Raw genomic sequence first — 26,528 nt, 5'->3', positions numbered from 1 at the left:
ACTACCTATTTTAAAAATTTTTGTCACTTTCTAAGTGTTGAATTTTATGGAATTGGGAAAGAAGTACCGAGTTTGATGCGTTCATGAGCAGACATTGCAGTTGAATATTCAAGTCCTGAATTTGATTATTCATGATTAATAAAATAAATCCTACTAGCTCGATTGATGGTTTCATTTAATTTATTTAAACCAGGTTACCTATAATAATATTTTTTCGTTAATTTATGAAAATATCAAATTAGCCCGTAATCCTGAATCCTGATACATAAAGTTAGCCAATTAATTTAACACAGGTACGACTGTACTCAGTGTTGCACTATCAAATGCAATTGTCGCGCCTCGATGCCAGGGTTTTTATGTTCCTGGTCAGGCTATAAAAAAAATCATGCATTGGGCTTGACCGCTACTTCTGCTTATTAGACGCAATAATTCAAGATTACGTAAATAATCATGCAATTATTTAACTAGCGTACTGTAACGTATGTAAGCTATGCATTCCATTCTTTTAGGTTGATTATTAAATTATCACCGGTCAAACTTCAAATTCCACTGTCCACCGTGTCTCGACATTGGTGAAACCAGTGTGCTTCAAATACGCACCATTGAAGCCATGAAACATAATAATAATAATAGGTTGATGATGTAATTTTTGTAAATAGGTCAGCTAATAATGTATTCCACAGGTCTGCTGAAAGAGCGAGGCCTCTGGATGATTACAATAATGGTGTTGTGATGACACATCGGCCATTGTACGACAATGAACTGTTCGAGATTCGTATAGATCGCCTCGTCGACAAATGGAGTGGCAGTATTGAGGTATTCAATACCAAAGTATTCCCATGGATGCCTGTGACTGTTAAAGTTAAACAAAATTTGTCTTTACCACCCTCTATTTGGCCTATATTATGAAATTACAACGAACACTCGATTCGAACTCTACCTTAGATTCAGGCTTTGATTAGTTCAATTTATATTTTATACCATTCTCAGACTTAAATAGAATATTTTCTTGAGCGTAGATAAATACTTGAGCCATTTCATTAAATGGGACTTATTTGTACACTAACATTTTTTTATTAAAAAAATTGCACCAGTCAGTCAAATACAGAGTAGGATAGAGATTAACGTAAAGTACAATAGATAATCCCTAGTAATTCTGTTACGTAATGAACTAATGGCGTATCAGTTGCAGACTTGATACGACTAATCTCTATTAAACATGTCAAGGTGGGGGTGACTACACACAACCCAGCAACAGTGAGGTTTCCGTCCACCATGACCAACATGGACTCCGGAACCATCATGATGTCTGGATGCAAAGTTCTGCTCAACGGGAACGGCACTTGCATGGAATATGGGAACTTCAATTTAGACGAATTGCGGGTAAGGTTTATTGGATAACTTTTAATAAGTTTCAATGTTTGTTTGTTTTGGATGTTATTAATAAATAATAAGATTTCTTTTATGAAATTGACAAAATGTCTATTGGCAGAAAATATGTAGATGATTTATTGTTGACTTCATAGTTTCAGTACTTTAATACCTATTTTGATTACTTATTGATTTCAATAATAAATCAATTTCACGTTTGTCTAAAATGGCGCCCATCATAATGAAAACTATTAGATGCATAATGTTATCTGCACATCAATCTACACACAAAATAGGTGATTTCATAGGAAAAATATCTGTATATCCTGTCATTTACTTCCCTAGGAGGGTGATACAGTTGGCATGATGAGGAAGACTGACGGCAAGCTGCACTACTTCATAAACGGCGTCGACCAGGGGGTCGCTACGGACAAGGTGGAGCCCCAAGTGTGGGGCGTTGTAGACCTTTACGGCATGACTGTGAAGGTATGTGATACCAGTGTTTATCAACCTTTTTCATGCACAACCCCCCTAGTATGAAAAAATATTTTGCGACACCCCGACCTTTCGCTTTCTTTTTCGCGCATTTTTTAAGGTTTCATAGATGTTGTAGGAACCGAGTTTTTCAATCCACACAATTAATTTGCATAATTAGTTTTCGGATAAATCTATCTTACTTACTTATACTTTACTGTTTTTTTACTGAGGTAGTTTTTACGACCTTTCGCGAACCTCCTATAGAACCCCTATAGTGTATCACACATGTATGTGTATAGTGTGACCCCTTGGGGTGTCGCGACCCACAGATTGAAAAACACTGTAATACAGTATTGATGAGTTTGTTTGGTTGTACGCGGTCAAATTCAAATAGTTTATTCGGTACGTAGGCCCTTTATAGGGCACTTATACACGTTCTAATATAGCTTGCCCTGCCACCATTTCGGGACAACATATGGGCTGGTGCTGATAAGAAGTGGCGGAAGAAACTCAGTCACCTTTGTCAGCCTCTTTTTCAATCAAATACAGCAATTTATAACTTACATGACACGTAATAAGTGCCAGCTAGGTAGGTAAAGTCCACGCACTCTTGTTATATAAAATCGTTTACTTTATAGTATCCTTTTTTCATTAGGATTTTCTGAACCTGTAATCTCAAAAACCACTGGTCAGATTAGAAAGAATCTTTTTGGTTAGCCCATTTAACGAGAAAGGTTTAGGCTATACCATCACGCTAAAAGCAATAGGGAGCAGAGCATCAATGTAAAATTTTGCAAAACTGAAAAAATATTTAAACTGTTTGCACGCGTAATACGAAGCGCTCGTTGTTTATATTTAATTATTGTGAGTCACCTTCTTTACTCATGCAAGTAAAAAACGGTTGTTTTCAAAAGTTTTAATTCATAATGCTGAATTTAAGTTATTATAAGTACATTGAAATTTTATTATTTTAAGAAACTTAATCCGACAGTTATGAAAAAAAGAATGTTTACGTAGCCACTAGATTTTTTTAAGTGAATCAAATTAAAATACCTTTTATCCCGACGTTTTAACAGCATAATGTTCAGGATCGCGATACAACTGAAGCTGCGCAGGCTGTCTAGCTGAGTGCGTCAAAATATACGATCACCTTGCATCTCACCCTTTTCACCTTCTTCTATTTTGGTCCTGGGTATAATCAGCCCGGCAAACTTAACTACACTAGCAGTGTTCGGTGAATGTTGCCTGTAACTTAGGGAATGTTACCGACAATCTTGCCGCGAGAGAACTGCCGGCAACGGACAACTTAATAGATTTTCACAAAATAATAAATTCATAATAATATCTCACGGTGAACTTCATAGATCAGAAAGATAATAATAATCACGATTACCTTAAGATGACATTATGTTAAGTCTTAAAGCGAAATTAATCCTCTTTTTATAAATATAAGTCGTGTGCGACAAATCGATAGCGGTTTTTGTGTCAACTATTTTTTGTAGATGACTGTACCTAACCGTCTGTAGGTGTTCCATTGTGCCTCGACTTTTATCAGTAGACACTGCTCTGAGATCTTGTCTACACGTGTGGTAGTTTTTCTGCGTATATAATATTAATATCACCTGGCTGGCTCAGCTGTGCAGTGAAGTGTGAAAATGGAGGAGGAAAGTTTATATCTTCACTTAAAATAACGTGGTATCTCGGTAAGTGATATTCTCAGGTTTACAAGGAATATTTCTTTTACAGGTCACCATAGTTGACCCCTGTGAGGACATAGATAGCAACATTAATCCACCGGCTATTGTCCCTTGCAGATATCCATTTCCAGTACCACTGTGTAAGTTATCTTTCTTCTACATAAACAAAATCGAAAAGCTTAGCAATTTCAGTTGGGTTTTATGTTAAATATTATTCTAGCTAGACTGTTTAACTTTCCATTAATGTTTCAGGTCGATATAGGCCGGCTATAGACGAACATACACTTTTATTTCATACGCTGCGTGATTCGAATGTTATTATTATTAATGATGGTAAGACTGCTCATAGGCCTAAGTGAGTATATTTTTTCCATTTTTATTAGGTAGTTGACACCATCAGTTTCTTGATGTTCTTGAGAGCTCTCAAAATGCAAGACAGTGCAGTGTTTTGTGCAGTCGTAATAGGGGTGATATTACAATAAAAATGTGTAGTGTTTTGCTGTAGTCTGTACAAAAGATGGGTGAATTGCATTTTGAGAGTTCTCAAGATCATCAATAAACTGGTGGTGTCAACTACCCTACAAAATCATTTATCAAGTGCTGAAGTAAGAATGTATCAATTATTATTTTTTTTGTTTCAGTGCTTTCGAATACTTCAACAACGGAATCGTAATGACCAACAGGACCCTCAGGACTGGCGAGCTTTTCCAAGTGCGGCTCGACCTAGTCATCCCCAAGTGGGCCGGAAGCATTGAGATTGGAGTCACGCAGCATTCTTCTAATGATATTAAATTTCCATTCAAAATGAGCAATGAAAAGTGAGTGAATACTTCTTTATTATTTAGATATTTCATAAAATGAGACTTGCGAAATTAGGAAACTTTATTGAAACGTAATTTATTAGTTCTTTTCTTAACACCTCAGTTGCATGCCTGAGTAAACATTGACTTCATATAACTTTGAACATACAACAGGACTTAATCGTTTTGTGGCACCTAATTATTTTGTAATCCATGTGATTTTGTAACTAAAATACAATACCTAATGTGCTGTTTATTGTGTTTGACTGAGTAGTTCGACAATAAACGATATAATGTTGGGATTCTAATATGTGACGCATCATCAGACAATTACAGGACTGCGACAACAGTTTTATTTGAGTTTTTATCCGTGAAAGACTTTTAGAGGCATTTTGTCTTTTTTATTAAATGTTGGTGTCTCGTTTAATAGTAATTGTTAGTATATTTTTTAACGTTTTCTGACAGATCCGGCACTTGGGCAATGACCGGAGAAGACGTGATTAGAGACGGGACAATAATTATACCTCAGTATGTCAGGAATCTCAACAGATTAGTGGTATGTATCTAATTTGTATTTTGTAATGAACTTCGTGAATTGTAAATATTAAAATAAAATAGCAGAAGAACACCTCTTGTCCAGATAAGTACCTCTTGTTAAGATTTATACAAATATCAATTTATTTTTTACACTAATGATATTACGAACTTTCATATTTTAACTCTGGTAAATCAGAGAAAGCCGTGCTTGTACAGGCGAGACTAAACTAAACCATTTTTTACATGTTCTTAAAAAAACTTGTTATTATAATTTTAGCGCTCGCTTCTCTATTCTCTTAGAAGTGCTATGCAATATATTTCTTTTTTACTTTTCAGGAGGGGGATACAGTTGGCGTGATGCGAAAGGACATGGGCATCCTGCATTTTTTTGTGAATGGCGTCGACCAAGGTCCTGCTGCGTTCAACATACCAGAACACGTGTTTGGTATTATTGGTAAGTGAACTAATTTCTTACACAGGAGTTCCAACGGGAACAGTGGTTCCTACAGTTCCCTTTATTGAACCGCTTTTGTAGATGTTGTATATTATTTGGCATTGGTGTAAATGAACAGTCATGGTTTAATGACAGATTCGCTTTCCCTTGGGATAGAGTCAGTCCATATTGGTTGGGTATTATTGGCGATATTGGTTTAATTGTAGAACTTGGCTACACAGGAATATAAGTGAGAGGCGGATAGTTAAAACAGTTGATCCGTTAACATTTCCACGAAAATATTATTAAGATGTAAAGGATGGGTTTCTCATAAACGTCTGGCGGGAAATAGGAATTTCTTCTGCGTCTTCTGAAATCGACAGTCTGATAACTTAAAACTTTAGGGTTTGATTGTTATGTTATGTTCACTCGTATCTGAAAAATATTTCATTTTACTTTTTGTATCTATAGATCTGTACGGGCGAGTCGCGCAGGCTACAATAGTGGAGTGTTACATGCCACCACCGTTCTCACCCGAATCTCCTATATCTACTGAATCTAACGCAACTGTTTACCCGTAAGTTGTTTATAATGCTACATTTTGAGCTAAAAATGATTGATTCACACCAATTAAAATGATTAATAATGAAGTTTAAAGGCTTTTGTCACTAGCTTTTATATAAATAAATTAACTAACTTCAGTCTGCTTCACGCTTAGCTTTGTATTCCACGCCTAGCTCCGCTTGTACCGACGACGGCACATCAAGCTCATTACTGGCATCTTATTCACTTGGAATAGGTGCTAATTTGCAATAAAATGTTTGGTGTGCTGGCGACTGTACCTATACATAGTCATAAACATACATAATACTTCTGTCCTGATAAGTAAAACTGTACAAATTGTTTCTGTAGCATACGTGATGATGTTAGAACAAATTACTCATATGCCGCAGCGAAAAAAAAGTAAGTTTATTTTATAGTTGTCCATAGATTAATAGGGCTAGTTAACAAAGTCAATTTTACTATGAATCGGAATAAGTGAAGGTTCTTTGTGGAAATTTATCATTGTTTGGATTTCACAATATTCTCAAATTGAATTAATATTCATGTCAACAATACTTTTAGTTTCGTGCTAATATCTATTTCACACTAAGTAAAGTTTGTTTTAAACAAAAATACCATAAAAATAATGAAATCATAATGGCACTCATAAAACTCATACATTTGTTTATTTGTAAATTCACTTTACAATTTTACAAACCATTTCACACGTGCCAAAAAACGAACACTGCCTAACACGTAATGCCATTATCAGATCAAATTGTATGCTTGTTACGCTCAAAAATTGTGTCACTGCTCGGGTATGAAATTTTGTTAAAGTAATGCACATGTAATTAAAGTAAGATGGTGCAACTCAGTCTTGGTTTTATGCGCTTAGGCTGGTTTTAGTGTCACGCGGACTGTCAGTGCGGATCGCTCTGCACAGCCGATTTGTATGAACTGCTAGGGAGCGGAGCGGTTCCTCCGGACCGCATTACTCTAAAACGCTTCCTAGAAGTTCATACAGATTGGCCGTGCGGAGCGGGTCCGCACCGGACGATCCGCGTGACACTAAAACCAGCCTTACAAATTGAATATGAACAAGCGTTTACGGTCTTAAAAAATCTTAAGTAATAAATTCTTCATTCAATTTGTAATAGTTACAATTGGGAGTTTTTGTTGGTGCTATAATAAAAGTTGTTGCAATACAATCATAAGAAAATCAGCGTTAATTCTATAACATCCTGTATTAGGCCAGCCGTACACGGACTGCTTCAAGCAGTTGAGACCGACTGCTTGAAGCCGCGATCGCGCGGTGAACTATAGGACTGCTCGAGTGTGTACGGCAGCGAATGAATGTGTAGTTCACCGCGCGGTCGCGGCTTCAAGCACTCGGTCTCAACCACAGATCACAGAAACTAAAGGGAGATGTGACAAGGGGCGGGGCCAGTGTCGCAGCAATATGCCCAAAAACAGAACACATTGCTCGTAACAGCAATGATGACAGCAGCGACGTTATTTAAGTAACAGTTAACATTGCTTGCGTAGTACTAAAGATTATTCGAACTTTGAGTACTGATACCGCAGTGGATAATGACCACATTCAAACTAACAGAATGAATTCAATCGCACGTCACTGCGTATGTAGTGGTGCTGTACGTACATTACTTGCAACCTGGTAGGTGAACGAATAGTAGCTCTGAATGCGATGTGTGCATGACACACACTCTTCGCGACGTATTGTTTTTATTCTGTGTGTGCAATTCTAATGCGACACTGAGTTTACACCACATTGATTGGCATCTCTATATTTCTATGGTCTCAACTGCTTGAAGCAGTCTGTGTACGCCTGGCCTTAGTGTCTTGTGACGTCATTGTCTGCGCTTGTTCCACAGCGAGATATGTTTCCATCGAGTGCACGGACGGAACGCGTACCTTAACCGAGCTAGAACGACGGCGTACCGAGGAACCGTGTACTCGGAATTCAACGACGCTGTGCTGTTCAGCTCGAGACCGTTACGGGAATGCGACATGTTCGAACTTCGAATAGACAAAATGGTCGACTGTTGGATCGGCAGTCTTGAGATTGGTTAGTTATAAAGCTATATTTTTTCTAAGTATGAATAACGCCCCAAATTGTTTAATTTAAAATCATTTGCGATAAGACTGTCAACATTTTTGAGGCTATCTTCGTAGTCTTCTAATCTTTCAAGAATTTCCAGCCCTTACTTCTTTATTTCTTTCCTAAAAAGTAAACAACAATGGTTTTTGGTTCATAAATACTTTATATTTTATGGCATGGTTGGCGAATCTTGTCTGGTGAAATTCAAGTTTCTTTTTCTAATTATAAATTGATGATTAGATAAGATGATTGATACCTAACATTCAAGTTGTCAAAAACTCTGAATTTTGCTTGGCAGGGGTAACAGCTATACGTCCAGAGGACCTTGAAAGCAACGGTGGCGTGGGGGCCTTAGCAGGGACTGCGACAGATCTCAGCTGGGACACGTACATATTGAGCGGCGCCGCCATGATGAAAGACGGGGAATGCGTCAGGAGCGGGTACCCGCTTGATCTGGACACGCTCACCGTGGGAAGCAGAGTTGGTGAGTAAAGTAGACCCAGTGAAGTATTATATTTATAGCCTGACCAGGAACATAAAAACCCTCGCCATGTTGCGGAAAACTAATGGTACTAATTTTCTTTTAATGGCAACAGTAACTGAAAACTTCATTGACATGTCACCGTGCATGTCAGTCTATTGCTGTCAAAGTGTAAACAAACTTTATTTTAAATGTGCGCAATTAATTTTGTGAATTAAATTGCTTAAATCTTTTTATAGTCGTGAAAGAAAAGTGGTTCACAACGTGTTAAAGTATTTGTCGAAGAGAAATACTAAGGGTTCGGACATATTTTCATTGAATAATGTTTCCGACAAAGGTTGTCAAATTGACTGACATGTGTATCGTATAGTACAGTCCACTATGAAAATTAGCTGTGCTGTGGTTTGTTTCAACTACCTATTTTAATTTTTTTTGTCACTTTCTAAGTGTTGAATTTTATGGAATTGGGAAAGAAGTACAGAGTTTGAAGCGTTCATGAGCAGACATTGCAGTTGAATATTCAAGTTCTGAATTTGATTATTGATGAATAATAAAATAAATCCTACTAGCTCGATTGATGGTTTCATTTAATTGATTAAAACCAGGTTACCTATAATAATATTTTTTCGTTAATTTATGAAAATATCAAATTAGCCCGTAATCCTAAATCTTGATACATAAAGTTAGCCTATTAATTTAACACAGGTACGACTGTACTCAGTGTTGCACTATCAAATGCGATTGACGCGCCTCTATGCCAGGGTTTTTATGTTCCTGGTCAGGCTATAGTATATTTTAGTACTTATGTCGGCCGTTCGGTGTAGTGGTTCGAAACGGACTACTATTCCGGAGGTAGCGGGTTCGATTCCCGCACAGTACAAACATTTGTGTGCATGAACATATTTGTTTGTATTAGACTGGGTGTTTTCTATGTATATGTACATATGTATTTACAAAAAAAAAGTATTTAAGTATGTTTATATCCGTTGTCTAGTACCCATAGTACAAGCTTTGCTTAGTTTGGGACTAGAAGCGCAGTGTAAAATGTCCAAGGATATTTATTTATTATTTATTATGAAAGAAAATAAAAAATATGAGTCTAATATTAAGAGACTTTAGCAGCACCATCATAGATGGTAACATCTTAGCATCTATCTTTGAAAGACATCTAAAGCGGCAGAAGCGGGTACTTACTTAATCTCAACACGCTCATAGTGTAAGCATAGTCGTAACAGGACTGCGCACACTGAATGGACAGTGCGAAGGTCGCAGTACACATCTTAATCGGCGCAGTCTCTTGGTTTTGTTTATACTAAACAAAATTTAATATTCTGTGTAATACGCTCATGTGGTCTCACTTTAGTATATTTAATTGATACATAATCTCATTCACATAGTTCAGTTCTGCTATTAACAATTTATAGGTCGCGCAGCAAGAGTTGAGGCGATCAACATGTGCAAAGATTTGTATCTTTATATGCTTGTCGCGCTGATGACTTCTTGTGTATTCTGATCCATTGTTCTGTATTCAAATATTACTTTAGTTACAGTTACAAATATTACTAGTGTGACTAAGTGTTCGCCTCAACTTTCGTTGTGCGACGTATAACGTATCTTGAAACTTTTCTACATCTTTTAATAACAGTTCTATTTCATGTATCTCCTGCAGGCATTATGTGGCACGCTGACCGCAGCTTGCATTACTACCTTGACGGCATGGATATGGGCAAGGCGTGGTACGTGCCCCATCTCAACATATACGCCGTGGTGGATCTCTATGGCCAGTGCACTCAAGTTAGTATTTGTTCATATAAAGACGACAGCACATCAAGTGTAACACAACATCTTATACCTATAGTGGTCTGATGTGCTATCGGCTTCACTTCACAAGCTTAACACCGATGCCGTCGAATATAGATCGTTTCATCCACGAAGACGCGCACCATCAATTTTTGGTCGAGGTTAGCGCGGGGTGCGGGGAGTTTAATCCGAGCAATCCGAGCGTCGTTATTGTAGTGTGCGTGTGCACTCATGCATGGATAATTTAGCGTGTACCGATAACACTCAAACATTAGAGGAAGAATGTTGGGGCGCATCTTCGTGGATGAAACGATCTATATCAAATTAGATCAATTATTTAATCATCTATCTGAAAACTAAAAAGGAGCTCTCGTATTTTAACCGTGTTTTATAGTAGACCTAATTTATTGAATTAAAGGGCCATTTTTGCTATACATATCTTTTATAACCAGAAAATATTTCATTTTCATCACTTCGTTTTCCATAGGTGACAATAATGAAAAATGAAGAAAGAGCATTCAATTACAACGGATGCAATAATTCTGACAATTCATTATTGGAAGCAAGAAATTACATTTCGCCGCCTCCGCCATATTGGTAAGTTAGTAAAAATGCTAGATTTAGAAGTGGAGGTGTTTTTGAAAATATTTAACTACTAGCGGCCGCCCGCGACTTCGCACGCGTGGGTCACGTTTCCCCTTAGGGGTTGCATTTTGCAAACTCCCGTCTTAGTGATCACCTATGTTCTAAAAGGAACCCGCATGGAAACTTGGAGACTCCTAGCACTTGTAGTTTCTGTGATTTCGCAATGAGTGAGACAGTCAGTGACCTTTTGCTTTTATATTGAACTATTTTTGATTCCGTAGGTGTTTTTCCGACTACTGCGGTGACAATGTCTGCCTCATGAAAGAGTGTTCGTTCGCTAAGCGATACACGCCGGACCCGATGGCAGGATTGGTCTTCAGCTCCACGCATCTTGCTATTGGAGAGATGTTCGAGGTATGCCACAAAAATTAGACACAAATAATAACAAACAATTTTATTCCATGATACCTTCTTTTTTTAAATACTTCAATCTAGCCCTGAAAACCGAGTTAGGACGCACACTCACGGGTGACTTTTGTCACCGTGACAAGCATATCTTTCTCTTTTAAACTTTTATAAAGAGGAAAAGAGAGACAACGTTGGACTTATTCCTCTATGGAGAAACATACTGTCACGGTGACAAAAGACACTCGTGCGCACGCGCCCCCTTGTTTTCGATTGGCGGTTTTAGTATCTTTGAAATCAACAAATTTTCAATCAACTGAGTTCGCTTTTTTGCAACTACACTCAACATCAAATAAACCGCACCTTCCGCGACGCGAACTTTCAAGATTTTCTTCTGACACAATCATGGCACCCCAACAATATTGGTGTTATTTGAAAGCCCAATAAATATCCTTAAAGAAAAATACATTTAATTTCTAAATAAATGATTAACATTTACCATAAATGTGACTTGAAAATAGACCTCACTTGGGCTCACCTCTGGGATCAATTAGACCAATTTTTATGGTTATAAAACCAAATAAAGATCTCACGTGTCCTCTTTAACAGATGGATAGCGATTAATCCCAACTTAACAGTTTTATAGTCATAAAAAATGGCTATAGCGTAACTACCTATTTTTTGAAGAAGTGTGTCTGGATCCTTGTAAAGACACATTTTTGGAGTAAAAACCTTTCCTTTAATGAAATGAAGTTTAGAACTAGGCTTTCAAATGGTACCAATGTTGGTGGGAAGTGGGGATGCATACGTTTGATAAGTGCTTGTCGCGGGAGGTGCGATTTATTTGATGCCGAGTGTAGTATAGCAAAAGATGTGTCTATTTTATCAAGTAGAAGTAATGGCTTTCCACTCTTAACATTTTTGTCTTCACCAGCTACCTACAATAATATAAATCTCGATATCGTAGATCTCTTATCACTTTCTTGTAATATGTTGTACTTTGATGTTGTCAAATGACAAATAATATTGCAGATCAAGATAATGGAAACCAACCATAGTTACGCGGGTAGCTTTCGCATGGGCGTGACTGACATCAACATACTGAACGCTCACGTGAACAGTAGCTTCCCACCGTCAGCGTTGTACTTGCCTCACTACACGGCCTTTGTTGACGGTTAGTATGTACTTGTTATAATCCACAAATATATTTTTCTTCCCATTACATCATAGGTTTATAGGTCGCACAGCAAGAGTTCAGGCGATCAACAAAAGCAATTATTTGTATACGCTTGTCGCTGACGTCTTGTTGCTTACCCTGACTGGTATGCTTTCTGTCTCGCTTGCACACAATTAGCAAAAGCGTGGCAGCTAGTGTATTCGATATTTGGACTCGAATGTATTGTGTGTATTCTCTGTTCAAACATTACATCAGTATGTGCTCGCCTCAACATTCGTTGCGCGACCTATACGCAGAATTCGCTGCAGAGGGCGCTACTAGCACAAACGCCATTAACCGATTGAGTCCCAGACGGCATTAATTAATGTCATAACAATTGATTATCTATTGTGTCTAGATTCGCGGAGCTTGAAGGATTATGTGTCATTCATGACGTATTGATTCGCAATAAATGATCCCACCAAAAACATTCTCGATCGACATCGATTTTTAGTTGCCTGATAGTTGAGCCCGATTTTAATTTGTATGAAGAATCGTCCGATACCAAATCGGTTCTCTTTCCCTTTCATACATCTCTGTACTGATTAACAGCCCGATCCAACTATCGGCCAACTAAAAGTTGGTGGTCTGCGCCTAAGCTAAATGTTGCCAAGACCAACGTTATGGCTCATTGTGAAAAAGTTATCAGATCTCATGTAGAGCTAAAGTTCTAACTCTACACCTCAGTCAAAACATGTGGCATGGCCGTTTCGCTGTCGTCACATGGGCGTAAGGTGAAAAAACTCACTGTTCTTTACTAATCTGTTATACAATATTTTTTGTAGTAACGAAACGATGACGACACTAACGAGCATTGAACCGAAATGGTGCGCTATCGCATATTACTTTACTCTCTTTCATACATCCTATTCAAATTATCACCCTTTTCATTCCAGGCAAGTACATGAAGTACACTCGATTGGGTTCGCGAGGGCACGACATCTATTCCTTCTTGCCGTCGTTCGAGTGGCTGCGCCCTGGCGATCGCATCGGGTTCAAGAAGACTACAGATAACCGTGTGCTAATATACTACAACATGGAGCTATTGGACATGGCTTTCGAAAAAGTTCCTGATGTAAGCTAAGAATAAGGGATTGTACACAAAACTTAAAATCGGCGCGATGCGGATTTGCAACGCAAACAAACTGAGACACGAATTTCTACGATGCGACGTCGCATCGCAGTTTTGTGTACACGCCTTAAAGTAGCACGATTACAGATTCTAATAGATTGCTAATGCCACAACTCATATAAGATTGAAGATTGATTATTGATATTGATATACAGATAAATTATTTCATAATCAAATAATTTAATGTATATTCGCTGACTTTGTTACAGAGAGTTTATGTCCTCATGGAGTTGTTTGGCAACGTCACAAAAATACAAGCAGTCAGCAGGGGATGTCTAGTCAGAGCGTTTTTGCAACGAACAAGTAAGATATCTGTTATCCTATTACATTGCTTACTTACTACTTATCCGTTTAAAATACATCACTATAAACCAAATCATTCTCATTCACAGTTCCGAACGATGACGTAAAACCAGCAGTTGATGCAAACGGCGAAGGAAATAGCGCTGGTCAAGCTGAAGCGTCTACCAGCGAAGGTGAAGTCCCTGAACTTCCACTGTCAAACGAACCAGCGTCCGCTGAACAAGAGACAGCAGCGGCTGAGACTGGCGATGAAGCAGAAGCCAGTACCTCCACTGCTGTACCGGCGAATACGGAGCCGAAGAAAAAGCGACGCCCCCTACCGTACACATTTCATTACGTCCACGGAAAGAATATCAAGCTGTGCAGTTCAGGTGAGATCTTTTGCACATCTAATATTTTATTTCATGTTAATGCTGGTCATTGTTTTGAATTCATTTGATTTTGACATGAGTTGAATGAGAAACACATCTGTGTTGTGTTGTGTCGTGTCAGAATCCTCATAATTTATTTTGCCTCCTCTTCAAATAGACAAAATTAAGTATGTTGTTTTTCTACAGAGTTCATAGTGTATGTACCTGTTGTACCTATCTATCTTAGCGAGGGCTTGCCACCACGACACACCACACCATAGATGTGTATCCAATAAAAATATTTTGCTTTTCAAATATTTGTTGATGCTTCAATCTTGACGTTTGATGAACAATCTTTTCAGACACCGTTGCTGTGCGCACGACAGGATATAAAGATGGTATCGCTATAGTTAGTCAACCGCTAAGAAGGGGAAACAATTTTAGGGTAGGTGGCCATATGAAAATATTTTTACTCGTAAAGCGCTATCTTTCGTGTTTCTTTCTTTAATTTGATATGTTTTCTTTATTATTTTTACCAGCTTTTAGTTGCCGCGCTGTGTTTTATTGGGTAAAAAGTTTCAAGTTCAATTGACCCAATTTTCTTTAATAATTTCTTTTAGATTTTTTTTTGGCTTGATTTGGCTGAGTTTGCATTTTGCGTAAGTGGGATGGAAATGCAATTTATGGTGTGATTATCACACAGCTTATTTTTATTTGTTTTTGCTCTGTTTTATTGATTTTATTACATGTTCATTTCGTTATTTTTTGGTATATTTTAATGCACATACACTAATTAAATTATTAAGATGGTTTACCACTTTTAAAAGAATCTTCAGAATAGTATTTAAAAATTATTAAGCGCTTGCGGGTTCAAATCCTGTCATGGACAAATAAACTTAACACGTTTTTTATTAAGGGCTTAAGTTGTTATAAGGTAGATTTCATGATATTAAGCTGGCGAAAACATGCTACTGCATAAAATACATTTACATTTGTAATGTGAGGTTACCGTATGCATAAATGTCGACTAGATCCGAGTAACGCCGGTTCGAACCCTGCCGCCGCTGAACTATTGTTTTGAACCCACTTGTATAACAAGCGTTATTTATTATTATTTATATTTATTAGCTTACCACGAGGGGTTAACGAGATATTGTACTGACAAATTACTAATTAAAAAAAAAGGTGTTGGACTGAGCCATCGCGATTGTTAAAAGCGCTGCAATGATGAGTATAATACGCACACGCACGTACATTTCATATATTGATAGTTCTGTAAACGAGTTCTTATTAGCCTATTGCGAATTTGCTAAGCGATTTCCAAGACATGAATTTACCAAAAGACGTTTGTAAAAGACTAATAAATTAAAAATACAGTACTGATCATAGTCTCCTAATAACTATGTGTACATACCAATAGTTCTTATTCAAATCAAAGCATGTTTATGCTTTAAATTAGTGCATAAGTTAAAGAATTGCAATATGCTAGTTACATAACTACAACTTTTGCTCTGCGGTTGCTTACTAAGCTGTAAATTGAAACTTCGCCCCAAACAAAACAAAGCTATGGCGACCAGACAAAGAATTAATACAAATAGACGTCTCTATACGTCTAACTAAAATTTGCCCAATGCGAGATTTGAACCCGCAAGCACAGCTGACCTTGCATTTGTATCAATAGGGCTAAAGTTCATCTAGCTGTAAACAGTGCTTATGTATAGAGAAAGGGCATAAACGTGCAGTAGCTTAGGTATGTGATCCCACAATAGTTATTATAGACCTGATTTTTCAATTACTTTTACCTGGAAGATCAATATAATCAGAAACTGTCAATGTGCTGTTTTTTTTTATTTCCGTTTTATTTTCTATCGTTTTGAGCAATACAACCCGATTTTTGAAAGAACCCTTAACAATAGAAGGTGTGTCTCGTTGTCCACAGTTCCGCGTGGACAAAGTGGGTGGGGAGTGGTCTGGTAGCGTCTCCATCGGGGCTTTGGGGACTCTGCCGGCGGACAACCTGCCGGCCTGCGCTATGAACCTGGAGCCCCCGCTGTGGGCAGTCTCCAGCGACCTGGTGCACGACAACGGGACCTTCGTGAGTATTATGACAATGGCCAGTAGCCTCATTCACGTAACAAAACTTCAACGACAAAAAATCGCTGAATGCGATTCTATCGAGTAATCTTCTATCGAAATGATCCTTATGAATACGGATTTAGAACTGTTTTTCAATGGGACGACGTAACAAAACGTCAATGACAACAAATCGCTGAGTTGCGTTGCGATCCTATCGAGTAATCATTCTATAAAAATGACCCTTGTGAATACGGATTTAGAACTGTTTTTCAATGGGACGACTTCTGAACGTCAGCGAGATCTTGACTGTCAAAATGCGTGAATTAGGCCACTGGTAGCGTCTCCGTTTTGACAACCTGCCAGCCTTCGCTATGAACCTGGAACCCCCGCTGTGGGCCGTCTGAAATTGGATGAATCCTTCTTTAATTATGGTAATATCTCAAATCTCAATATCTGCCATCTTGGATTGGCATCTGTTTTGAGATGACAATCTTATAGTTAAGTTATAAGTTCATCATAATAATAAACCTATCTAACTGTTATGAAAAGGAAAGTTGGCAACCCCATAATTATTTGACTGATCCTGGACTAAAACGTGCCTTTATAATCGTATACTTTTTAACCGGTCGCATGCCAGGATTCTGATTACTGTCTAGTAAGGCGATTATCACACTGTACGCGGGACAACAGATTTAATCATTATATGCAAGTACCTCAGTTTGTATAGAAAACACGCGCGGCACAACACACTGACAACGCGTTTGCGCGCGGGATTCGTTATATGGTCGCCACGCGGACCGCGGCGGAGCGCGGTATAGTGTGATAATCGCCTAAAGTAAAAATATTTGTCTCGCTCTGATCAGCACTTAGGCATACGTGGCGTTAATAGGCCTTTTTATTTTTCAGAAAAAGACCAGCATGGCATCAGCACTAGAGGAGTTGGGCGAGCAGTCCGTGCTGACGGTCCACTTCAGGTTCAACAGCGAGCTGGTGGTAGACCTGGACGGCCAGGTGGTGGGCATGCTCGGGCCTGTTCCGCGCTCCTTCAGCCACGTTTACCCTATGATCGACCTATATGGTCGCGTAACACAAGTAAGGATAGTTTTTGAAGTAAAATCGTACTTAATGCGACTGCATAAGATGCCAGTTTTAATAACTTCAAATCACAGATTAAATAATCCTACTAATATTATAAAGGCGAAAGTTTGGATGTCTGGATGTCGTGATGTCTGGACGTTTGTTACTCTTTCACGCAAAAACTACCGAACGGATTTTGTTGAAACTTTACAGTATTATTCTTTATAACCCAGATTAACATAATATAGGCTATAATTTATGCCGATCTGTGACACTAAATTTTAAACGGGTGAAGCCGAAAAACATGACCCTCTTTCTGGCGCAGTCGGGTAATAATGTAAGACGCACATTAATCTCTTTTGCGGACACGCGATCTACTAAATTAGTTTCTGATAGCAATAACATCCTATCTTAGTCGGTATTTTAGCTCAGGGCAGCCTGACTAATCTTTGTATTGTACCCGGACACCTGGTTCAATGAACTAATCTTTTTGTTTTTATCTTTGACTTCAGGTATCAGTCCTGCTACACCCCTACGTGGTAGCGAGCGGGAATTCTCTCGATCTCCCCATCATAACTGAAAATCTTCGGGAAGAATCCCTCGCCGAGCTCGATTTAGACGACGATGACGACGATCGAGGCAGCTTCAGCGACTATATGCACATTCCTGATATACGCCCCAAGCGCCAAATAAAAGCGTACAGCCAAGACAACCTTGTGGAAGACGATTTAGATCCCATATTCGTTCAACCCGGCCCCAGCTCATACCCGGATCCAGAGAGCCCGATCTGGATCCCGCCGATCTCCCCTTGTGTTCCCTTCGTCAAACAAGTAGTACAAATGCCAGATCCTGAACCAGAGCCATCGAAAGCTAGCCCTACCACTAGCGGGGTAGCCCTGCACCAGAGCCTGATACTCCAGCCAGCAAAAACTTCCACCCCCATCAACAACAATGAGGCCGTCAATCGCTGCATACGTAAAAGTCATTCCTCTCACAGCTTTCAAGTCGCCGATGATAATATTTTTGATAGCGAAATAAAAGGATCTTTACGGCACACACACAGCGTTGGGTCTAGAGTTGGCGGTGATACTGAACGTGATACGAATATTCGACACAACGACCGCTACCCTGAGGCTAGCGATGTCGATAATTTGGATAATGAAATCATGGATGCGTTGACGCTCGAAACCGGGAATTTGCCTGATCTTAGTGAGGAGCAATCTTCGTCGTTGGATGACTCGACACGGCACGACTTTTGGACGGAGACATTATCCGCGGAGAATTTGCATTATTTGAACCGTTTGTTGTGTTTCGATCAAGAAGGCGCCGAAGGGCAAAGCCTTGAGGCCGAGTGGGAAGCCTCGGGCGAAGGCTGCGAGCACTTGCATTTGGTGCTGAAATACTGGAACTTCCTTGCTTTGCCGTACCCCGAGCTGAGACAGGCGGTGTCGTGGGGTCAAGTCAAGTGCTACTGTAGTAACTGCCAACCTGATGCGGAACCACCACTTGCGGGTAAGTTCTAAATATCATTTTCATTTGAGGGATTGTAATAAATATAATGTGAAATTACCTGCAAACATTGTTAAAGGCTTATGTTTTGCAATAGACAAACGTTGATTGAACTGTTCCCCACGGTGCAGGTGCAGAATTATATTTTTTTGCACATATTTTTTTTTCTACATAACATTTTGACAGTTCCTAAGAACGTTTACATACTGAACTCGACGCAAAGACTCGTGGTAGGCGGTGTAAAAATAAACTAGTGCATATCACGTTTTCTCTCGCACTCATATTGGTTATCAGCGACTTCACACAGAGGCAGGCATAGCGTTGCTTCACTGGCGTACACGGATATACTTCGACGTTTCGACGCTCATACGAGCTAAAATCAACGCTCGTACGAGTAGTGCGTGTGGCAAAAGGAGCGCTTATGCCGCATACGCTTCCAAAAACGGTAGTTTGAAACCGCTGTAAAAAGTATGTCATATTGTTAGTGTGTTGTACCACAGAATAATAATAAGTACTACGTACAGAAGTTGTACTTCGCGAAGGTATTTAAAAAAATGTATGCTCAATGTCACTAACAATATGGTGTAATTTAGCCTGTCTCAAGAGTCAAGCACCATTTTGTTGACAAACGTCAGTGATCGGCACTACGCCGAAGCTATAGGGCTGACTTCGGTAAAATGATGCTACGTGAGGTGCCAAACTGCGGAAAATGGCGGAGGAAATACATGATTTAGCATGAATTATCATGAATAATATTAACTACTTATTTACCTCTCAGTGTCTTGAGGCAACTTAAAAAAGTACATTCTGTGTTTTTATTATTATTTAGGCAGTTAAATACTGCACAGTATTTAGTACACCATTTTCTTTATTTTCTTCCATCATACACAAGAATACGCGTGCGTGAGTCAATGTTCGCTCGTATGTGAGGCCTTGTCGAATAGTATCCTGTAGGTGGGCCATCGTGCGTGTTTTATTTTCGATGTAAACTCGCGAAAATGAACAGGCCTGGTTGTACTCAATTCATAATAACTGCATCTCCGACAGGCTGGGTGCGAATCGAGCGCATCGACGGCGTGGGCGCCGCGCAGCGCGCTTTCTGGCACGTGGTCCGCTCGACGCTGGGCTCGGCGCAGGCCGCCGCCGCCGACGCGCCCGCGCGCCGCCCGCGCTCGCTCGCTCCCGCGCCTACAACCGCTCCCGCTGCCGCGCTCGACGTGTGAGTATTGAAGCATTGAAGGCTTCCTCAAGAAGAACGTATACCTGTCACTGCGGTATAGCGTTAATATTTTTTTTATCCACAACGAGGAAGCTCTTGGCCTTTATCTCACCTGATGGTAAGTGACGATCAGGCTGAAGATGGAAGCGGCACTGTTTGACATAAATATATCCACATCCTGCCTACACAGTTCGGCGCTATAGCGCGACATTAGGCTAGAGCCCTAGCGCCTACCACCGCGCCCGCCGCCGCGCTCGACGTGTGAGTATTGGTTTGCTAGACGACTATACTCCTTAGCGACACAAGACGCCTCACCTCCTCTACCAACAAAATTCGGCGCTATGGCGCGACGTTAACTGTGAGCTCTGGCGCTTTCTGGCACGTGGTCCGCTCGACCCTGGGCTCGGTGCAGGCTGCCGCCGAGCCGCCCGCGAGCCGTCCGCGCTCTCTCGCTCCCGCGCCTACTACCGCTCCCGCCGCGCCGCGCTCGACGTGTGAGTATTGAAGGCAGGGTACTCACCTGCCATGTAGCACTGTTTGACATAAATATTATCCACATCCTGCCTACACAGTTCGGCGCTATAGCGCGACATTAGGCTAGAGCCCTAGCGCCTACCACCGCGCCCGCCGCCGCGCTCGACGTGTGAGTGTTGGTTTGCTAGACGACTATACTCCTTAGCGACACAAGACGCCTCACCTCCTTTACCAACAAAATTCGGCGCTATAGCGCGACGTTAACTGTGAGCTCTGGCGCTTTCTGGCACGTGATCCGCTCGACCCTGGGCTCGGCGCAGGCCGCCGCCGAGCCGCCCGCGAGCCGCCCGCTCTCGACGTGTGAGTATTGATTTGCTAGACGACTATACTCCTTAGCGACACAAGACGCCTCACCTCCTTTACCAACAAAATTCGGCGCTATAGCGCGACGTTAACTGTGAGCTCTGGCGCTTTCTGGCACGTGATCCGCTCGACCCTGGGCTCGGCGCAGGCCGCCGCCGAGCCGCCCGCCCGCCGCCGCGCTCGACGTGTGGGTATTGGTTTGCTAGACGACTATACTCCTTAGCGATACAAGACGCCTCACCTCCTCTGCCAACAACATTCGGCGCTATAGCGCGACCCAAGCTTGAGCTCTAGCGCCTTCTGGCACGTGGTCCGCTCGACGCTGGGCTCGGCGCAGGCGGCCGCCGCCGACGCGCCCGCGCGCCGCCCGCGCTCGCTCGCTCCCGCGCCTACAACCGCTCCCGCCGCCGCGCTCGACGTGTGAGTATTGAAGCATTGAAGGCTTCCTCAAGAAGAACGTATACCTGTCACTGCGGTATAGCGTTAATATTTTTTTTATCCACAACGAGGAAGCTCTTGGCCTTTATCTCACCTGATGGTAAGTGACGATCAGGCCGAAGATGGAAGCGGCACTGTTTGACATAAATATATCCACATCCTGCCTACACAGTTCGGCGCTATAGCGCGACATTAGGCTAGAGCCCTAGGGCCTACCATCGCGCCCGCTGCTGCGCTCGACGTGTGAGTGACTTTGATTTACGACTATAGTCTCTTTGACTGAGGCGCATTTACCGACAATTTTAGAAAATCGGACGAGACGAGGCGAAACGAAGTGATTAGCTTTATGGGCTCTTTAAAATATTTTTGCGTTTGCATTATAACTGTTGGTAATTGATATTTTCATCCTAACGCAGTTGTCATATATTTTCCTGTGTACGCATGACGACATCCTGCTCAAAACGCCTAACATGAAAGTGTCCCATCAATACACCTTTTATCATGTTGATCCCGTAATCTTTTTTCAGATGGTTCGATGAAGAAGGAAAACCACACAATACTGTATTGGCCATCGAAATTGATGTAGAGTAAGTTTTGTTTTTATTGAGATTGTTATAATAATTCAATACTTTGTAGACACGATGTAGCCCACACGAGGCTGATGAGTAATCTTCGGTCTAGGTAATATTAATATTTAAGTACTGAATTATTTTATTTACTAGGTACTTTTGATTACATTAAATGTGATATCGGTAGCCGAAATTAAAAAAAAAACTATAATTGCTTGAGTTTTGCAACTCTTAATACTTTGCCAGCTTTGTATAAAATAATATTTTACCTTTCAGGGGGTCTGAGGCAGAAAACGATCGGCTGCTAGCATTCCTGATTTACCTGAGGTCCCCGATGGTGTTCATAGATGACAACCCTCCGAGTTTAGACGAGTAAGCCACCATGCATACAAATTCCAGAACATGATCTATTTGCTGTACTGTAAGGGGCACAAGCAGGTTGTCTTAATAAGTATTAAAATGATATTTTACGTACAGTCGATTTAGTCCCCACGCGTCAACTCCACATGCTTTATTAGTGTAACGTACTTTAAGCTCATTATTTTTGTGATCTCAGATATTACGCTGGCTAAGGTTTGTGTTATACATTTTGTTTTAGCTAATGTATTGAAGTGCAGGTCGCACCACAAGATCATTAAAATTAAAGTAGCTTTTGTTGAACTTGGATTCACACCGCAAGCAATAGTGTTGATATTATTTGAGCTAATTGAATTTGAAAGGTATGTAACTTAGCAGAGTCTTTAGCTCTTCTGCTAATCTCAATCCACCAATCTAAATGATGTCTTTGTTATTTGCATGCCAAACTCCTTTCATCCATATTAAGCTATAGTTCCAAAATACTGAACTGTCCTATCCATGACATTGACAGCGGGGCGCCACTGTCAATACCGGATCGCTGGTTCCGATTGTTGCCATGTTGGAAACCATATAGTTGTACGATGGTAGCGCCCCCCTGTCATTGAGTTTGGTGGGACAGTTCAGCGTGGGTCATCTATATCTCTAGCTTTGCTTGATAGCTATTTGAACTAAGCTAAATTATGTTACCACAGTTCTTGTGGTGCTGCCTGCTCTTAATTCCGACTCACTCGATATTATTGTCAACGTATCTCGGTGAGGCGTTTAATATTTATAGAAGTATACAGATCAAAAATATTATTTATCGATAGTAGGTTTTAAAATGTATAACAATTTTAATAATATTCTTAGTGATATATCCACACGGGTTTGTGATATGCTCCGCGTGAGTGATCGCTGTACATTAGTAGAGGTGTCATATTGACACTAGGTCAGCGACCAAGTCGCGTATGAGTGCGCAGTACTGCATAGAGGCGAAATTCCCGTATCACTTTATCAGTACTTCACTATAAATCATCACCTGATCAATATTCTAAATTAATTAATTGGTCAACCGTCTTTAACGTTATTGAATTATGTACCTGTACTATTTTTATTTGGATTCTTAACACTATTTATTTTAACATTATTGTGAATTATTTGTATACAAAAAATATTTGTTTATTAATAAATATTTTTGTGAGATATTCTTTACGACCTCATAAGGCTACTATATGTTCATAGAATTGTTAGGCCTTTTATTCAAAGGAACATTAGTTTAATGTACAGATTTATTTTATATTGTGTAATACATGTATATTTTATTGGATACTCTTGTAGGACAATAAATCTCTTTCAAATTTATAATATCTACCTTACATAGTGATCGCTATTTCAACGGACACCATGTCGTGATTGTTATTATCCAGTAGAGTACGAGTGACTCGTATACATCGGGTTGACCCTTTTGTAAACTAATTCTATAGATGAGCCCGTATGAAGTGATTCGTCAAGGGTATTTTATTCGATAAATGTTCCCATATAGCCAGCTCTTATAATACTGATATAATGCTACGACTCTACCTGCTTTTTAACACGTCAAGTGTGGTCTGCCTATCTACAAAAGTAGCCACACATTTTTTATTCAAGACAATAATTCTAAGTTATTATTTCTTGGGATATGTGTGGTACAGATGTCGTGAAAAACTTTCAATAAATCGACGTGATACAACGCAGTTAAAGCAGTGGCATGACAAGTCGAGCGTTCATCCATTATCATATTTCGTGCGTCGAATCGCGAAAAGGCGTATAGATCTAACAAAATTGACATATTGAGTTAAAACACACCATGTTATTAAAAACACGCATTTTATAACCTCACAAAAGATCGTAACTGACGCCAGTATTGACAAGTAAAAAGGGCCCGAAATGCATTTTTCCATACTTCAAATTATCTTTAAACGTCGCTCCTGAAAAATTGATAAAAATCAGTTACGCCTTTTCGTGATTCGACCCACGATTTGTGTAGTCCTATAAGTCTACGGGGACCTTTTAACGGTAGATACTGCTATACGTAATACAAATATAAATATTTTAATGTGGTAATTGTATAAGCAAGTGAATAATAATATTGGAAATACAAGTAAATGTAATAATAATAATATGTAACCGCTCGACAAGTCCACATTACAAATTAATTGGATATCTCAATCGAATATTTATTTCACTCATTGTATAGTTAAGTAGATATGGTGTATATGTTGTTGGCAGTATTCTCTCCAGTGCTTAGCGTTAATTTATTATAGTCTACTGTTATTTGGTCATGTTGAAATATTAATGACGTGGCCAAATTACTCGTGTAGGCTAATGCAATACCAGAGTGATGTATTCTTAGTATCGAGGCTGCTTATGTGAAACTGACTGAATTCTTTGGATATTTATTATGTATGCATGCGTTATGTATCATTATTCGTTCAAAGTACCTAATAGTAAGTTCCTTATTCTGTATTATTTTTGGAACAAATAAACGAACTTTACTTACGCAGTGTTTTATAACAATTTACCAAACCAAAAACTTATCTTTACGTTTATTTAATAAGTCATTGTGTTTAGAGAGACATAATACAGTGGTATCTTATGGAATTGTTTGTAATAAACTAAGTGTTATTTTATTACCAAAAATATGTAACTTAGTTCATAATGGTTGTTTTTTTCATAATATTTACAATGTCCGTATTCAAGTACATGTGAATTGCTACAGTCTTTAGATATTATAGTAGTTTTGAAAACATCGTTAGTCAACTACGTACTTATTTAAAACATTGAGAAGGAAGTAAAACTCATACACTTGATAAAAAGATTTTATATTGGTGTTTTTAATGCTTTACAACAATATGATTGTATCCAAAAGTGTTACACTTAAAGTACTTAATAACTACAATTAAATTATCACTGTTCGTTTCATAGTCACATAGAGTGAGATTCGATACAGCATAGATAAATACACGACGAGCTGGCGACAGCCGCTGCGCCCAAAGTAGTAAATTCGTCGAGGGATGCGCCGCGGTGCGCCCGCCCAGACAATAAATACGAATACTTGTGACAATCCAACGCTTATATTAACAACTAGATGTTAGGCAGCACAAACATCGTCGGGCAATTTCCTACTTTTGTTTTATACTGGTTTGTACTTGTGATGTACACGCAAACGCCCCTGCGCTCGATTTACAATGTAAGGATTCATGATACAGATCTAAGATTCATGTAAAGTTGACAGTAAGAGCCTCGAGTAGAATTTTGCCCGTAGCGATTAACAATGTAACGTGCTCAGTCTAAAATCTCACCCAAGGTAAATATTGTAACCTTATGATCGTGACATATTGACGTTACTATCTAAAACACAATTCAGCTAATTCTATTTACAAGTTAAACAACATCGATATATCTGATGACACCTAAACATTCAACATTCAGACTCGCTCTAACCGCGGCGTGCGCGGGCGCCGGCGCCCCATGGGGCGCCGGCATCGAATTACATCTAACAGTAGTAAATACTGAACTTACAGTTCATCAATAAGAAGTATAAGTGCTATAAAATAGTGTTTTTTCACTAAGCCTGAGTGCCGTCCACATTTGCGAGTGATGGGTTGAGAGCCTCGTCGGTAAGAAAAATTGGAGCTATAAATACGAGGTCTGTCAAAAGTGCCTTAAAATAGAGAGAAAATTAATGTGAATAGCTCATCAGGCGAATCCGTTAGGTGAGGCTGCATAGGGCCTGTCGGATTTCGAGGGGGTAATCGGGTAGGCACTACCAAACTTTACACTTGTTGTCGGGGTTCATGGGGGATCCGAGGGGACACTGGAAGTCTGCGGCGAATTCCTCCATGTTGGACATGGGCCCGACGACGCGGAAGCGGCCGGGCGCGTGGAAGCCGGTCGTGATGCGCAGCTTTATGGCCTCGTTGCGGTACACCGCGCACCAGGTGTTGGCGGCGCTCAGCCAGAACAGCTAAACAAAACACAATCAGTATGTCAGCCTTTTTAATCGATCAGAGGGCTTAGTGTGAGTTTACATCGAACAACCTCGCTAGTGAGCGCGTTAAAAAAATATATGAAAATATTAGTTCTTGAAAGTTTCCGCTAGAGGCGCTGTACAATCCGTCATACATTTATTGTTTTTACGCGCTCACTAGCCCTCAGACGTCAGACGATAGTCCTTTG

General features: G+C 39.8%; 2 protein-coding genes across 2 annotated transcripts in view; one reads left to right on the top strand and one right to left on the bottom strand.

Moving 5' to 3' along the window:
* The window catches only part of LOC135087090 (neuralized-like protein 4), a 29,922-nt gene extending 5,074 nt beyond the window's left edge, over window positions 1–24,848 (top strand). Inside the window, exons 7-35 of the mRNA XM_063981932.1 lie at window positions 684–816; window positions 1,228–1,383; window positions 1,717–1,857; window positions 3,595–3,685; window positions 3,798–3,900; window positions 4,187–4,363; window positions 4,811–4,901; window positions 5,219–5,336; window positions 5,787–5,892; window positions 6,228–6,278; window positions 7,751–7,944; window positions 8,276–8,461; window positions 10,128–10,252; window positions 10,746–10,855; window positions 11,125–11,257; window positions 12,281–12,422; window positions 13,361–13,539; window positions 13,806–13,899; window positions 13,989–14,270; window positions 14,612–14,694; window positions 16,189–16,344; window positions 17,232–17,417; window positions 17,915–18,914; window positions 19,959–20,128; window positions 20,428–20,624; window positions 21,001–21,154; window positions 21,239–21,387; window positions 21,933–21,992; window positions 22,251–24,848. Of these exons, the coding sequence (XP_063838002.1) occupies window positions 684–816; window positions 1,228–1,383; window positions 1,717–1,857; window positions 3,595–3,685; window positions 3,798–3,900; window positions 4,187–4,363; window positions 4,811–4,901; window positions 5,219–5,336; window positions 5,787–5,892; window positions 6,228–6,278; window positions 7,751–7,944; window positions 8,276–8,461; window positions 10,128–10,252; window positions 10,746–10,855; window positions 11,125–11,257; window positions 12,281–12,422; window positions 13,361–13,539; window positions 13,806–13,899; window positions 13,989–14,270; window positions 14,612–14,694; window positions 16,189–16,344; window positions 17,232–17,417; window positions 17,915–18,914; window positions 19,959–20,128; window positions 20,428–20,624; window positions 21,001–21,154; window positions 21,239–21,387; window positions 21,933–21,992; window positions 22,251–22,350 (4,867 nt within the window). The 3' untranslated portion in view covers window positions 22,351–24,848. The remainder of the gene's footprint in view (window positions 1–683; window positions 817–1,227; window positions 1,384–1,716; window positions 1,858–3,594; window positions 3,686–3,797; window positions 3,901–4,186; window positions 4,364–4,810; window positions 4,902–5,218; window positions 5,337–5,786; window positions 5,893–6,227; window positions 6,279–7,750; window positions 7,945–8,275; window positions 8,462–10,127; window positions 10,253–10,745; window positions 10,856–11,124; window positions 11,258–12,280; window positions 12,423–13,360; window positions 13,540–13,805; window positions 13,900–13,988; window positions 14,271–14,611; window positions 14,695–16,188; window positions 16,345–17,231; window positions 17,418–17,914; window positions 18,915–19,958; window positions 20,129–20,427; window positions 20,625–21,000; window positions 21,155–21,238; window positions 21,388–21,932; window positions 21,993–22,250) is intronic.
* Window positions 24,849–25,154: 306 nt separating this feature from the next.
* The window catches only part of LOC135086583 (neprilysin-2), a 73,911-nt gene continuing 72,537 nt past the window's right edge, over window positions 25,155–26,528 (bottom strand). Inside the window, exon 17 of the mRNA XM_063981336.1 lies at window positions 25,155–26,316. Within this exon, the coding sequence (XP_063837406.1) occupies window positions 26,116–26,316 (201 nt within the window). The 3' untranslated portion in view covers window positions 25,155–26,115. The remainder of the gene's footprint in view (window positions 26,317–26,528) is intronic.

The sequence above is a fragment of the Ostrinia nubilalis genome, chromosome Z (assembly GCF_963855985.1).
Source record: "Ostrinia nubilalis chromosome Z, ilOstNubi1.1, whole genome shotgun sequence".
Lineage (NCBI taxonomy): Eukaryota > Metazoa > Arthropoda > Insecta > Lepidoptera > Crambidae > Ostrinia > Ostrinia nubilalis.
This window is presented reverse-complemented; position numbering and strand designations above follow the sequence as displayed.